This window comes from Rhea pennata, chromosome 15 (genome assembly GCF_028389875.1).
Source record: "Rhea pennata isolate bPtePen1 chromosome 15, bPtePen1.pri, whole genome shotgun sequence".
Classification (NCBI taxonomy): Eukaryota; Metazoa; Chordata; class Aves; order Rheiformes; family Rheidae; genus Rhea; species Rhea pennata.
In genome coordinates, this window is record NC_084677.1 from 18,196,191 (window position 1) to 18,210,989 (window position 14,799).

At 51.6% G+C, this 14,799-nt stretch overlaps 1 protein-coding gene and 1 long non-coding RNA gene across 3 annotated transcripts; both read left to right on the plus strand.

Moving 5' to 3' along the window:
- Nucleotides 1–216: 216 nt before the first annotated feature.
- Nucleotides 217–10,513, plus strand: LOC134147488 (uncharacterized). Of its 2 annotated transcripts, XR_009960015.1 has the most exons (3): nt 217–1,141; nt 6,898–7,046; nt 9,167–10,513. It is a non-coding gene; the product is annotated as an uncharacterized LOC134147488 (long non-coding RNA). The 2 variants fall into 2 exon arrangements; XR_009960014.1 differs by lacking the exon at nt 9,167–10,513 and having other exon boundaries at nt 6,898–8,353.
- Nucleotides 10,514–11,878: 1,365 nt separating this feature from the next.
- Nucleotides 11,879–13,310, plus strand: NPW (neuropeptide W). The gene is made up of 2 exons (XM_062588433.1): nt 11,879–12,331; nt 12,888–13,310. Exons 1-2 carry the CDS (start codon nt 11,936–11,938, stop codon nt 12,921–12,923), a joined length of 432 nt encoding a protein of 143 aa, XP_062444417.1. The 5' UTR covers nt 11,879–11,935; the 3' UTR covers nt 12,924–13,310.
- Nucleotides 13,311–14,799: the final 1,489 nt, after the last annotated feature.

The window sequence follows — 14,799 nt, forward strand, 5'->3', positions numbered from 1 at the left end:
CACCGCCTAGCAACCGCCCCGGCGCCGGCCTAGAGCGCCGCCCGGCCCGCCGCGCGACGCTCCTCCCGGCCTCTGACCATAGAGAGCCGGCCTCCTCGCGTCGCGCCGGCCTAGGCTGACCATAGAGCCCGCGGCTAGAGCGACCCGTCAGCTCGCTGATCGCCGCTCCTCTTTACGTCAGTCCGCACTTCCTTCAGCACCCGACCATAGAGAGGCAGCCTAGAGCGCCCCTAGCGCCTCGCGCCGCGCCGGCTGTGCTCGATCTATCACGGAGAAGCGCTGCCAAGAGCGCCCACCGCGGTCGGCGTCCCTCTAGCTGCCGCTCGCTGGTCTCCTGTGAAGGCGGGAAGCCCCTGGGGAGGCGTCGGGCGGCGCCGCTCGGCCCGGCCCGGCCCGGCCCGGTCGAGCGGTGCCGGGGGGCGCTGCGGCCTCTGTGCGGGGCGAAGGACGGAGGCAGCTAGCGCGTCCGTGGGAGACGTGCTGCAGACGGCGACGGAGGCGCTGGGGACCCGAGCGCCTGGCGGCGGCCGGGGTCTGCGGCGCGGGTGAACGTGAGCGGCGGTTCGGCGGGCGCTCGCTGCGGGCCGGGCTGGCGGCCGCGGGGCCTGGGGCCTCGGGGCCGGGAGTGCGGCCCCTCAGACGGGAGAGGGTGCTCTAGCAGCGCCGAGGACGGGGCCGCAGCAGCCATGTTCCTCTGAAAGTAAAGCAAAAAACTGCGGAAACTTGTTTCCACGCAGCACAGACGTGACGAAACACTTTTTTCAAACTTCTGTGGTTACCTATTCTTTCCTCCTGCGTTCCCACTGCGTAACCTGTGCTGGATTCTCTTCCAAATATGAAAAATCAGATCTAGTGCCTTAAAACACAAGTTTTGCTTCTATTCCCCAAGTATCACAAAACCCAGAGATCTCGGCGTGAGGGCCTGTTCTGCCACGTCATCAAGCGTGTCACCAGACGAGCACCACGTCACTCCGGTTAGCAAACCTGGCCGGAGTCTTGTCCCTTGAGTCAAAGGCTGCCAGCTGCCCTAGAAATGACAAAATAGTCCAATTCTTTGCAGACTCCTCCCCTGACCTGCAAACCTGTTATTACAGGACGAATGAAGAATCATTCCAGAGCGCAAGACGCCTCAGTGAAGCAGGTAAACAGTCCACGCTTAGGTTACTCAGGGGCACAATATTGTAACTTCAGGAAGATGAAACATCTCCAAAAAATTTTTCTAGGAAGGGAAATGGAAATAAAACATGATAAATTACACATTAAAATTTATGGTAAATTCCAGGGAGCTACTGTCTTGTGCATCATGGCTATTTGGAAGGTTGGATTAGCAACATCTGAATCATTCAGATCTGCTTTCTTTTGAGCTAAAATTCTTTGTCATTTAAGTTGAAAGAAACCATTTTTCTGTGATGCATAAATGATTTTCGGAAAAAGGAACATATAAAATACAGCTAGTTCATTAAAATGTATCATAATGTTGTCTAGTTCAACACCAGTAGCATTTAGGAATACTTGTGATGTAAAATAAATAAAGTTATAAGTTAGATAAGTATTTTGGCCAACAGAAAAACTAAATAATTGAACGTTTTGAGTCACTGGATACAACAGGTAATATTTACTTTCTCTTGAAGTGACCCATTTATCACACTTCCAATTAGAGAGTAGATAATATATGTCTTTTTGGTAATCGACACTAAAGTGTGGGTAGGGTGGAGCTGTATTAAATAATTAGGAATGACTGAGGATGTTGGCTGTAATTACTTCAGGAAATGTGCCCCCCTAAGTTAATGACACTGTTGAAAATGTTTTCATGTCAAAGCTGCATCACACAATTTTGGAGAGCAATTAGCATGAAATGAGATGGAGGCTGCTGACAGTAATGTGCTGTCTTAAGTGTCACTCGTCTGTGAAATTACGCAAGTACCCCAGTGATATGGCCAAGTATAGGATAATAAATGCACCTGCATAATTAGGCTTAAAAGTGACATTACTCATCACAGTGAACATTGTGACAAAACAAACGGGCCGAACCACGGTTTGCACTTCGAGATTTCACTCGGAGCTTCTCTGTTACGGCAGTAGGAACTGATCCGTGTCGCTCGCCAGAACTCATGGCTGGCCAGAGCTGAGCACCTACTCCTGCCAAGCACATTCATACAAGTATGTTTTTCCTGTAAACAGTGTTTGGGGCATTCTGGTGAAAGGAAGCACTTGGCTATTTTGCAGAGTGCTGCGATGGCTTTACAGGCAACCGTCCCGACATCTGATGAGTTAGAACATTTTCCCCTTCCAAGATGATATTTACTATAATCAGTGTGAGAAAGGGGAGCTGCTGAAGGTTTCATGTTCCTTTAATGTTGAAGCTAAACTCCATGAGCCATTAAAATTGGACTATTTTTTTTCTTGCCAGTAAGATTCCCCAGTTTCACTGAGCTCTCAGTTTTAAGGTGGAACCAGGAAGTTTATTTTAAGTGAACAGCCTGTAAGGTTATTAATCCTTCAAGTGCAAACTGGGAGACCAGGTTCTCTACATGTAGCCGTAAGATGAACGAAACAAATCCAGTCCCCAAGCATCTGGCAAGCTGCCATACAGCCCACAGCAAAAGTTAGGTTTCTTTGAACTCTTGCTTCTTGTACTTGCTCCATTGAACTGTCACATACCAGGCTTGAGCAATCCCCTGTGTGGTGTCCTGTGAACTGTAGCTATATATGTTTGAAGTAGGACTTTAATAGCTATTGATAAAACTTTATACACCTGTAAAATGTAAGAAAAATTCTCTATCCTATTTCATTATCATTATACAACTTACGACTGTTTTCTTAGTGTCTGTACCTCGAGCAAGCAGAACACTAGGACTGCTAAGTAGCCAGCGTTCAAACTTTTCTCCAAAGCTTGTTTTCAGCTCATCACCATTCTGAAAAATGATATTGCTAGTGTGAGTCATGGATTTTGATTAATTTATTTCACAGCGCAAAGTGGGTTTTATAGTACTCTTTCAATGGATTGAATCATTCTTTGCTGATGACTTCTGTTTTACTTCTCTGCTAACTGCAAATGGAATCTGGATCTTAGTACTAAGTATGACCCAAAAACATGAAGAAATATAATTATATATAATGAACTAGGCTTCAGTGGGCATTGTAAATATCTTGATTGGTGCTTAGTTCCATGCATTGTCGAACAGAGTTAATATTGCCAGAGAGTTAATATTAATGCTAGTGATAGTTAATTTCCATGTTTACTAGCCAAATATCACATAATAATATCAGAAGAAAAAGACCTTTCAAATCATTTAATCAGCAATATTCTTTGAAATAGCTGATAACTTTTCAGATGGTCACAACAAATCCATTGTATTCAGAAGAGCAACAGATCAAATATTTATAGTTTAGCTCCAAAATATTGTCAAAGTGTAGACCTAAAGGTTATGCCTTAGATTAATTTCACATTCACAGCTGGAAGCGAATTTGGTTCATTGTAGTGAAGCTACTTAGTGCATAATAGTAACATATGCTTTCGTTTGATCAAGTTTCTGTTTAAAGTGATGATTTTCTCAGGGCTTCTTATTTTTTGAATAAGTCTCAAATGTTTCATTTACCTGGGAAGGAGTTAGAGGATGGGCTGTTTGCAGAGACCTTATTCTCCTCCTGGTGTTACCTAAAGCCTGCCACTCACTGTGGTAGCCGCATCTGACACTACTTTTTGCTGTAATTTCAGGTCTTACAGTTAGGACAGTGTGGCAGTCTGGAGTGAAGTAAATAATCTATAGGGGCGTAATCCATTCCTTGGAGCTCTGGCTTTTATATCTGCTGGATTTGATGCTCAAATCTGGTGCTTTATATGAAGGCTTAAAAAGCCAACGTTAATAGTGACAAACTAGTAAGTGTACGAACGCTGCTCTTTTCTTAGGACTACACTGTGCACTCCCTTACTCTTCTATTTAGAGCTGTAACTTCAGTCACATACCTCATTTCAAGGCAGGTTTAAAATTATGGTCCTGAACATCTATGGTCTTTAGAGATCAGAGGCCATATTTCTAAGATTCAAAATAACATTTTAGGTTACTAGGAAATCAGCACTGTTTAGCCCAAACACACTACGTTGCTTTCCTCTGAGACATCACTTAACTATTCTGTTGCGTATGAGGAAACCAATATGTGTCATTTCAAACTGCTCAGGTGTCCATGGAGTTTTTTCACTCTGTCTGCTTTTAAAAAATATCCCGGTCTACAATTGCTAATCACATTAGTAGTTCACTTTTTAAAAAAAATTTAAACATGTTTTTCTGTTTAAAAGCTTAATTGTAGAGGGATATATAGGTATTTCAGATCTTTGATTCACCAACCTGCATAATACACTTTGCACAGTGCTTGATTTCAGATTTGAATGGGAAATTGTCTTCCAAAATACCGAGTTGAAACAAAAGCTTTTCTGAAAAGCACCGCTTCCTTAAAGATGGGGGGGAGGGATGGACAGAGAGGGGAAATTATTCCTTGAAGTCTGAAGAGACATACATGCTGGGAAGTGGAGTTATATTTTAAGACATTCATAAACATTAATCTCATGTTTTCTTTAGCAACAGCTTGTTGGAGGATGAGAGCATGATAAGTGCAGCAAACAGAAAATATAGTACCTAGACGGGAATACAAAGAAACAGTAGGAGGGAGAGATGGCATTAAGCTTTCAAGGTGAAGAGCCAATGTGCAAATTCCCAGAACAGGATAAGGACCTCAAGAAAGCTCCACTTTAAAATAACATTAAGGCAGCTAACTTAAATGGACCAAAGTAAAGCAGCTCGGCATCAGGAGCTCCCTTGCTGCTGCTGCCTGCAGTTTTTGTTTGGGGAGGAAAGCTCACGCTTGGGCACACAGGACAAGAAATGGGCAGCCGTGGCCAGAGCTCCACGAGGATCTGAGCAGGGTAGGAGCATCTGTGAAACTGGGAGCTGTAACCAAGCCTTAAATACATTGCTTCAACCCAATCCAGCGTTAAACTTGGCAAATATTAATTCTTCTGTCTGGTGATCAGAAGTGCTTGTCAAATGGAGAGATACAATTTTATTCCCTTTTTGCAGTCAGCAGTACTAAGACTCAGAAATTTGTAGAGGTCAAGTACCCAATGACTGATACATTTGGGAGTGCAGCTCAGAGCTCCTGACTCCTCGTTTGGTGCCTCACCAGCCAGACCATGCTGCTGTGAATACTTTGATTTTTTTGACTGCTGCTCAATTTTGGGGGTGTCAATCTCGTACCCACAACAACTGCCTAAATAGTGGTAAAAATTGCGTGCCTCTGTGTAGGATGTTGTGCTTCTTATTATTGCAACATGACTGTGGCATGTTCAATTCCACTTGTAGTGCTGGTGCAGGAATAGGATTGCTAATGTGCTTCCTTTCTGATATCTCAGAAGGTTTTACAAATATAGCTCTTAATCCAGCAAAGTGTTCATGCCAAACAAAACATACTCCACCTGTGCAGATTTGTTTAAAGACAAATTTTGTTCTCAGCTACATGCCTTGAAGCCCTCAACTCCAATTAACTTACATCTATATAATTATGTGCACAATATAGCCTCAACTAATTAAATTTCAAGAAAATAAGAGAGCACTTCAGGTCTGTGGGGGATTTGGTTAAGAGATCTCAAAGCTGTCAAAGAAAAGATTCATCTCACAACTCTTCCTCCTTACAGTAAACATGCTTCGGATTGGAGCCGAATATACTCTGCACTTCCCACCTGTGGGTATTCGCTCACTTTCATTACTGTAAATTACTTCCAGGAGAAAGACTGAATCATGGAACGGAGGGGGCTGAGAAAGCAGCTCGCGGGAGACCTCCATTTGATGTTACCATTTTTTCCTGCTCTTCTACTCGCACTTCATTTCTTGTTCTTTGCTGCTTCCTTGTTCCTTTTCTAAGGCAACATCGTCATATCACAACCATGTGATTTTTTTGTCATGATTCCGTGGTGTTGATACGTCATGTCCCAATCGCACTCTGCTGACATTACATCAGCCCATGAGATATTTAGAGACTTTCTGAATATCCTGCCAACTGCAGCTGTTGGAGGCAAGATACGGGCCTTGACCCATCGGTGCTCTGCTCATTTATAACAGTCAGTGCTTCCAGGCAGGGCAGCTTCCCGCTGGGGTCAGCTTAGCAAGTGGATGGGTCAGGTCCAAACTGCAGGATCGTGCTCTTACCTGGGGAGGCGATGGACAGCTTCATTAAGCTTGAGAGAGGCCATAATCAATTAGCACTGTTTGGTGGTTAGAGCAGATACCTTGGGTCTGTCCCTCTGCTCAGTTTTTGTCTCTGGTCAGTGATTCAGTTATTCCCTCTCTGCACCTCAGTTTTAAGCAGAAATAATTCCACTGACTCAGCTGCCTGTACTGGGGCTTAATTATTGTCTATAAAGGGCTTTGGAATCCTAAATGATCGATGCCGTAAGAGTGTGCGTTATTAGGAAGCTGGATGCTGTGTTGTGAGTTCAGCTCCAGAATCAGGGAACAAATAAGTTCATTTGGCTTTGAATGGCAAGCTACATAAAACTATGCAAAAGTATTGCTAGTCTACCTTTTTTTTTTAACTTAGTGCTAATGGATCCATCGTTTCCTGCAAAGGTTTCCACTCCTCTTGTTATATCGTATGTGACATTTACAGTGCTCTCTGTTCCATTAGCGAAGCAATTTGAGCGAGTTTATTATCCTTCGGAGAATTTAGCGCTTGCTGTTTAACTTCCATGTGACTGGACCCTGGAAAAAGTCTCTTAAAATAATACATGAGCCTAAGAATAGTGACAAGTCATTTTTTAGGAGTAAAAGAATTAATTTAATGTACTCTAATAAGAAGCTTTAAAACATTAGGAAACACCACTTATTGTTTCCTCCTTCTCTTTAGAGCCACCAAGATAGGCAGAAGGCTTCATCGCGGAGTCAAGGTGCATCTTGCCTCACAGCTTGAGATCGTAATTTGTTTGTATCAGCTACAGTTCCTTTACTTCAGAGGTACAAAGAAATAGCATTTAATCAGCATATTCTGAATCACAGGTAAAAGGAATCACTCCGTAATCTGAATTTATTACCCAAGGACAAGTCTAGATGGGAGCAAATGGCAAACCCCGTTATTTCTGGGACTGTGTACCCAGGACGCCTGTCGCTCGGGTACCTACAGGACTGAGTTCACCTGTTTGGTCCCGCTCGCCGGGTGGCTCATCCACCCTGCTCAGCAGAACACGCTCGCTCTGATTCACCGAGAAAGCTCAGCAGTGGGTTGCGTGCTGGGAAGCGTCAGGGCTTGCTGAGCCACATAGGTGGGAATATTTTTTTCTCCCCGTTAAGTCTTCAGTCACGCCCAGGGTTGCGGCAGTGCCTCAGAGCAGCAGCGTGGGGAATCGGGGAAAGTAGGCGAAGGATGAACCGCAGCGATGCGGCAGCAGGAGAGGGGGAATGGGGGCACCCAAGCCACGTTCGACTTTCACCCTCAGCCCCAGCGCTCTGAACCTGCCCTGCGAGACCGCCGGCTGCAGCAGTGGGGGCTTTGCACCGGCGCAGCAAGGGGCCGGTGCCATCCGGCTTCCTGGGTCTCCCATCCGCAAGCTGCGTTATCACCTGGTGCCTTTCATTCACCCGAACTACAGCTCTGAGAGACTGCAGTCATGACAAATTTTTAAAATATGCAAAGTGGTTTGAGCACACCTGTGCACGTGGGTGGGAGCAGAGGCCAAGCTGCAAAGCTATCCCTGGTGCAATCGCTGCCTTCGGCTCGTTTGCAGTTTTTTGCACCTCCAGGAAGTTTCATGGAGTGAATTTCTTTTCAGTTTTGCCTGTTTTGCGCCCATCTTCCCAAGGCAATCTCCACACTGTTCAAAGAGCAGCCCCGATCTGCTCCCAGGCCAAGGTGACCGGGCCTGGCTGGAGTCCCAGGCGAAGGACCCCGGAGCAGAGGGCTTGGTACTCCCCAGACCTGCCATTTGCTTGTGTGGATTGGGGCAAACTGCTTCAACTCTCACAGCCTCAGTTTCCCAACCTGAGAAGTGGGGATAGTAACAATTACAGAGGTGTTGGGAGCTGGCAGAGTGCTCCAAGGCAGGAGCAGGGCAGGTTCCTAGAGCAAGCACCAGGCTCCTCGGCCAAAGCGATGCTGCTCTCAGCCTCCCGCTCTCCTTCCGCCTGGAGATGCCGCAGAGCCCAAATGGCCAAGAAGTACCAGACAGTGAATGAGTTTTAACGACCAAACATGCCAGAGGACCTGTCATGGGGCTGGCCTCTCAAATTGCTTTGTTTTCATGCTCAGATGAGTCGCTAACCTTCCAATAAAAACCAGAGTCATTATAATAAAAATGTGGAAAATGCTATCATTAAACCACACCACCGGTTTGTTTTTCAAGTACCTCTTTCTGGGCCATCAAATTCATTTAGATCATTCTCAAAACCCACAAACGCTGATTGGGTTCAGTAATGCGTGTGGTGGGAGGTGAGAGCACAGGGCGCAGTACGTCGGGCAGAGGCAGGGCTCTGACGGGAGAGCTCGGCCGACGCAATGGCAGGGGCTCGAGGCATTCCCCCTCCGGCTGCTCGCCCTCCTCGCCCCCAGCCCTGCTCCCCCCATGCAGTATTTGCAGACTGCAGGCCTGGTTCACGCGGTGGCTTCTCAGCTCAAACCCTGGTGGAGCGGCTCTCCCCGCATCCAGCCGGCCACAAGCCCCCGGGCGCAAATGCGTCGCCACTGCCCGTTCCACGAGTGGCAGCTTCCTCCCTCAAGGAGCTAAATTTTCTTCTGAAATAAAAGAAAAAGACCTTAAATCTTTCCCATACAAGTGCTGCATGCTTAGGTCACACTCCACCTCTACAAATTTGGAATATCATCATTAAAGGCTCATCGGAATCTACAGTGCCGTAGCTGAGCAAAGTTTTGCTTCAGTATCCATGTTGGTAAATGTGATGCTGGCGCTAACTGTGTTTCTAAAATAAAAACATAAAAGTGGGATTTTCAGAAGTATTTGACATCGGCTAGACCCCACTCTGGGGAAAACAAGAATCTGCAGCTTTGAGAAGTGGCAAGTAAGGCTGGAAGCTTAATCTTGATGGAGTCTGTAGAAAACTTGCACTGATTTCAGAGGAGTGAGGATTTTGCTCAAATGCTTTCTGTCTTTTATCTGTCAAACCAGGGATTTTGTGCTCCTGGGGGAGTTATTGGCGTGAAGAGCACCTCGGAGCGGGGCGCTGGGATGTGTTCGCTGATCTGCTTAGGTAGCTGTGGTGTCAGCAGTAACGCCAGCTTCTGCAAGGGCAAGAGGGAATGCTAAAATTATGTTTTAGTTACTTAGAATATAAATAGACGACAAATTGCTCGCCAGCTCTTTTGTCTGAAAGATACTTAAAAGTACTTGGGAGAGGAAACGTACACTCTGTTAGAGATCCGGAGTCTTAATGTATCAGCCTGGAGGATTTCAAAGTGCTTTAGAGACACAGCAAGCTGGCTCGTACCCGGGACTCAGCCGCCGCGCGGGAGCTCAGCTCAGTTCCCGGCGACTCTATCAGCATGAGAAGTTTTTCAAGTTAAGCCAAAAATACAAGGAGAAGGCAGTGCCGGAAGGTCTCTAGGACGGTGCCGGTCCGGTGGTGCGGCGGGGTTTGCGACATGGTGGGGCTGCCCGCGCGCTCTCCCCGCGCCGTTCATTAATGATGCTGTTAAAACAGGAGCGAGCAGAGGCTGTTCACAATTTCCGAAGCTCTCCACATGTGATGAAAACAGCCCAGCCGCCAGCGAGCTTCCCCGGGGGAGGCTGGGAGCCCGGAGTCGGCTGCGCTGTAAACGTCGCTGCTTCCAAGAAGTTCTGCCGGGGATGGATTTGACCATCTGGGTCTGATTCCTGTGCAAGAGCTGTTCATCTCGGGTGCACCCGTAGCATCAGGGCAGCACCCCCCTTACGGGCGAGGAATTGGTTTTCACTGGCTCATACCGAGAACAGGCAACACCGTGAGAGTCTGCTGCGGCCTCTCGCGCCTGCCCGTGCCTCTGTGCTGCTCTGGGCTTTTCTCTCCTTCCCCGCCTGCCTCTCAGCCCCTTTTTGCTCGGCTCCCTGCCTGGACGCTGCTCATGCAGCAGGACGAGGTTGCGGCTTGAGCGTGAGCAGCATGACAGGCTCCTGCGCGCCCAGCGCTCGCTGGCCGCACTCCGTCCCCGGCACTAGAGCAAACCCTTCGTCTCAGCCGCGACGTCCGCGGGCCGGCGCTTTCCTCGAGAGCTGGAGCGCGCCTCGGTGGAGCCTGCGAAAGGCGAAGCTCTCGCGTCCCGGCCCCGTGTGCACTCCCGTGTGTCTGTCCCCACTGCCAGATCTGGCCTGTAAAAATCAGTATAATAACCAGATAAATATTGTAAACAATAGCAACAAGAGAGGTGGAATAGATACCTAGGAGCACACACGATGCTGAGAACAAAATTAATCAAGTTATTATGTGGCCTGAAGAGAAGAAATGATTTAGTCCTATAAAGCCAATAAACAAGGCTAATAAACAAGTGGAATTGGAATTGCTCCCTAGTGAGCATGTGTTTGACCTACTTGGTTTTACTGTAGCAATCTGGGGGGAAGAGTCACGTGGCTGGAAGGGCAAAATTAATAGTAATAACCTCTTTGAGGAGACCTGGGTTGCAGAAGAGGAGGGCGAGCAGCACTGCCTCAAAACTGAGTCAAAACTGAGCTGCTCCTGAGCTGCTGGCAGTTGCAGTAAAAGGGCGAAGCGGCTGCAGGCCCCCGAGCTGCGGGGGGAGCGGGGCGACCCGCTCCCGACCCACCTCTCGCAACGCCTGCAAGTAAAACATCCTGTGGCCACACGACTTCAGTCGGCAGCATGAGCTGGAGGCTGGAGAGCTGAGCAGACAGGAGAGAACTGCAGGTTTTACCCATTTCATGGGTTATAGGGAGGTGGCCGAGAGCCCGTCCTGCTCCACGCGGCCGGACAGACGGCCGATGTGCCACAGACGTGTGTTCACCGAGGCACGCGTGTGCCGTGTGCCCCCTCCCAGAAGCAGCAGCATCTCTGCTCCGAGACAGGGCACAAAAGCAGAGCTTCAGCTGGAATCGCCCACCTCGAAGTCTGCTACACCCTCAGGGTTTGTTTTGCTGTAAATCACAGCAATTTATTCTTACTTATGCTTCCTCAAGAGTACTTTTCCCAGTCGCCAAGCAGCGAATCTGGGGTTCACAGCTGGGGAGGAGACCATCCGAGGAAAGGCTGCTGGGGCTGCCAGGAGGATGCTCGGGGCTGCAGAGGGGATTCTCAGGACTGGGGGAGGAGCTGGGGGCTTCAGGGGTGATGCTTGGGGCTGGGGGGGCTGCTCAGATGGTGGGGGCCTGCTCAGGGCCACGGGGAGGATGTTTGGGGCTGCGGTGAGGATGCCTGGGGCTGGGGCGGGGGAGGGGGGTGGTCAGGGCTGCCTAGAGAGTCCTTGGGGCTGCTGGAGCAATGCTCGGGGCAGCTGGGCAACGCTCGGGGTGGCAGGGGGGCTGCTCGGGGCCATGGGGAGGGGGGTTGGGGTTGCAGCGAGGAGGATGCTTGGGGCTGTGGGGGCGATGCTTGGGGCCACCGGGGCGGTGCTGGGGGGCTGCCCGGGAGATGCTCAGGGCTGCAGGGAGGACGCTCGGGGCTGCAGAGGGTTCCCCGGGGCCGTGGGGAAGGTGCCGGGGGATGCCGGGGCGACGCTCGGGGCCGTCGGGGGGGAGGCGGGGGGCCGCGCAGGGGCGGCGGGCTGGGAGGGGCCGGGGCCGGGGCTGGCAGCGGGGCCGTCGGGGCTGCCCGGGGCGGAGCCTGCGGGGCGGCCGCTGCCGGCGCCGTTATAAAGCGGCGGGGCGCGGGCGCGGGGCAGCGTCGCAGGGCAGCCCCGGGCCGGGGGCCGCCGGGACGCGGCTGCCGCCCGCCCGTCGGAGCCCGGCGCCATGGCGCGGCCGCAGCTGTCGGGGGGCGCCTGGGGGGCCCTGGTGCTGCTGGGGCTGATGCTGCCGGCGGCGCCGGCCGGAGCCTGGTACAAGCACGTCGCCAGCCCCCGGTACCACACGGTGGGACGCGCCTCGGGGCTGCTCATGGGCGTCCGCCGCTCCCCCTACCTCTGGCGCCGGGAGCTGGCGGCGGAGCCCCCGCGCCGGCCCGGGGCGGCCCCCGCCGCCGCCGCCCCCGCGCCGGCCCCGCGCCGCCCCGCTGGGGGGGACCCGCCGCCCGCGCCGCCGCCGCCGCCGCCCGGCCCCGGCCGCCTCCTGCAGCACCTCCTGCGGCAGGGCTGGGGCTGGGGCTGGGGCGGCTCCCGACGGCCCCCGCCCGGCGCCCGCGGAGCTCAGGTAACCCCGGCCCCGACGGGAGGGGAACAGCCCCGAGGGCTGGGGGCGTCGCCGGGTACCGCGGGGTGCCCGGAGCCTCGCCGTGGTGTCTGCGCAGCACCCCGGGGTGCTGGAGGGGGGTCACTGGCCATCCGGGGGTGCACGGTGCCCCGGGCTTGGGGGGCCGAGCCGACCCCGCGCGACGGCCCGGGCCTGGCGGTTTCTCCAGCCCGGCTGTCGGTCGTGCGGCCTCGCGGACGCCCACGCCGCGTTTTGTCATTCTGCCCGCGAGGAGCAGCCCGGCCGCCCGCCGCCCCGCCGCGGCTGCTCCTTACCTAAGGCAGGAGCCAACGTGCTTCTTCTGTAGTCGAAACCCGTGGATGCTTTAGCTGCTGCATCAGCCCCCGAAACGTGTGGCCGGATTCCCTGCTTCCTTTCTGCAGGAAATCCGGGACTAGCTGGTTTCAGGGGAAAGCCCGGGAAGGGCGGCCGAGCCCTGCGTGATGCCCGAGCTGCCCCGCTCGCGAGGCCCTGGGCGCCGGGCTCCGCGGTCACGCCGGCCCTTCCTGCCTTGCAGCACCCCCAGGGAGAAGATGCGGCTCTGCTCCGCTGAAGGGTCCCAACGGAGATGCTAGAGGAGCTGGAAGAGCACAGACTGCCGGCGTGGAAACTGTTTACCGACGCTGATGAGGAAGAGTTTCATCGGTGGTTCTCCTGATTTTTCTGACCTCTTTGAAACCATATAGACAATTGCATTAAAAAAAACCAAAATCTGTTTTTTTTTTTTTTTCCTACCAACTGTCCAGACACAGTGGAAAATTCATATTGTTTTCAGGTCAACCTAGTGCTATGAACTTGGGGAGAAATAAACAGGGAAGATATTTATTTTGTTTATTTTTTTTAGATTTTCTGTACTAGCTTCTTTGCAATATAACAAAAATACATACTGTTTGCTTCCTAGGAACCTGCACTCATTAAAATGAGACTTGATCAAAGGAAAGTTTTGCTTCGTTGTGCTGCTTTTTCAGTGAAACTGGTTACGGTTCCGAACAGGGGCAGCTGCTTTAGCATTCTGGCAACTCCCAGATTTTTCTGGCATGGTTTAACTCCCTGAAACCGTTTCTTCTGCAGCTTTACAGTGAATCTCTTATTGCCCTTTAGGGAGTTACTACTAGGCTACATGTCAATTAAGATGACAAATAGTCAGAAATCTTTCCTGGACTCCGCTGAACGAAAGCTCTGCTCATTCTCACTGCTTCAGTTGTTTGTTTTCCTAGTTAGAACTTAATCTTACGTACATCTTGGCTAATTAAAAAAAGTTACTTCCCAGTAAAATAGGGCAAAACCTTGAGCCGCAGGCAGCAGCTGGCAGCGTGGCGGGACAGGGGCACACTGGTCCTGCGGGTGATGGTACCTCAAGTGGGTGGGATCCGGGATTGGGGGAAAACTGAGATTTGTGGTTTGAGTTCAGCTTCCTAGAAAGAGCCGAGCTCTCCACTGTTAGCGCTGGCTGCTTTTGTGGGAAATCTGGCAAACGGAGCTGTTCCCACCCTCCTTGTGTCAGCCGGCTGCTCCCACCAAGCCCCTGCATCCCGAACGCACCATCAGGACAGCAGGATTTTGTGATTTGGGGTTGCAAGGGAAAAGCCCCTGCGGGGGGGGGGGGGGGGTGTCCCGCATGGAGAGGGGCCTCGGGCAGGGTGCATCTCACTGGGCCCCTCTGCTGGTAAATCACTGCGAGCCATTCCCACCGCAGGGCCCCGGGGCCCTCGGGCTCCTTGCTCAGCGCACCGCGAGCACCACCACCCTCTCCCAGGTTCTTCCTGACCGACTTGCCCTCCGTGTCCCCCTCTCCCTTCCCCTCTGGCGATTTTCAAATCTAGCAAATTTCCACTGTTAATTAGCGTAACACAGGATGCGGATGGGATAAATGACACTTGATTAACCATAATCCATTAGGCAGCTGGTTTTGAAAAGGGCTCTGTCTGCTAACGGTGCTGTTCAGCCTCCGGAGTGGCTGCAGAGGCAGATTGCTGTTCTTGACGGAGGTAAGTGATAAATGAGATAGAAAACGTAAAGGTCAGCTTTGTGCAGGAAGATGCGCAGAGAGGGCGATGAGAAGCAGGTTTGAGTGTGCATTTCCACCTCGTGTATGGGAAAGAAACACTTGTACCTGCCAATTTCTAGGGAAAAACCACCGAGATGCTCAATTAACTGTGAGGCCCTTCACTTCTCACTTTGTGAAATAATTTTCCCCGCTGCTGTTCAGAAGCGTGAACCGATCCCCCCCCGCCCCGTGGCCGCCCAGTGAGTCCCTCGGTCGTCCCAGCTGCGTGACCGGCTCCGCGGTGCGGCCGGGCGCAGAACGCCCCACGGCCCTTCCCCTGCCCCCGTGCCCAGCTGGCACCGGGGGGCTGCGAGAGCCCCGCTGCAGAGCGACGTCCCCGGGCGGCAGCGGGCCAGGAGCGGGCAGGAGCAGGAGCAGAAGG

Excerpts from the sequence above, each read along its gene's own strand:
- NPW (XM_062588433.1), top strand. The coding sequence starts at position 11,936 with ATGGCGCGGCCGCAGCTGTCGGGGGGCGCCTGGGGGGCCCTGGTGCTG. Across the intron at positions 12,332-12,887 it reads CCGGCGCCCGCGGAGCTCAG|CACCCCCAGGGAGAAGATGC; the intron begins GTAACCCCGGCC and ends CCTGCCTTGCAG.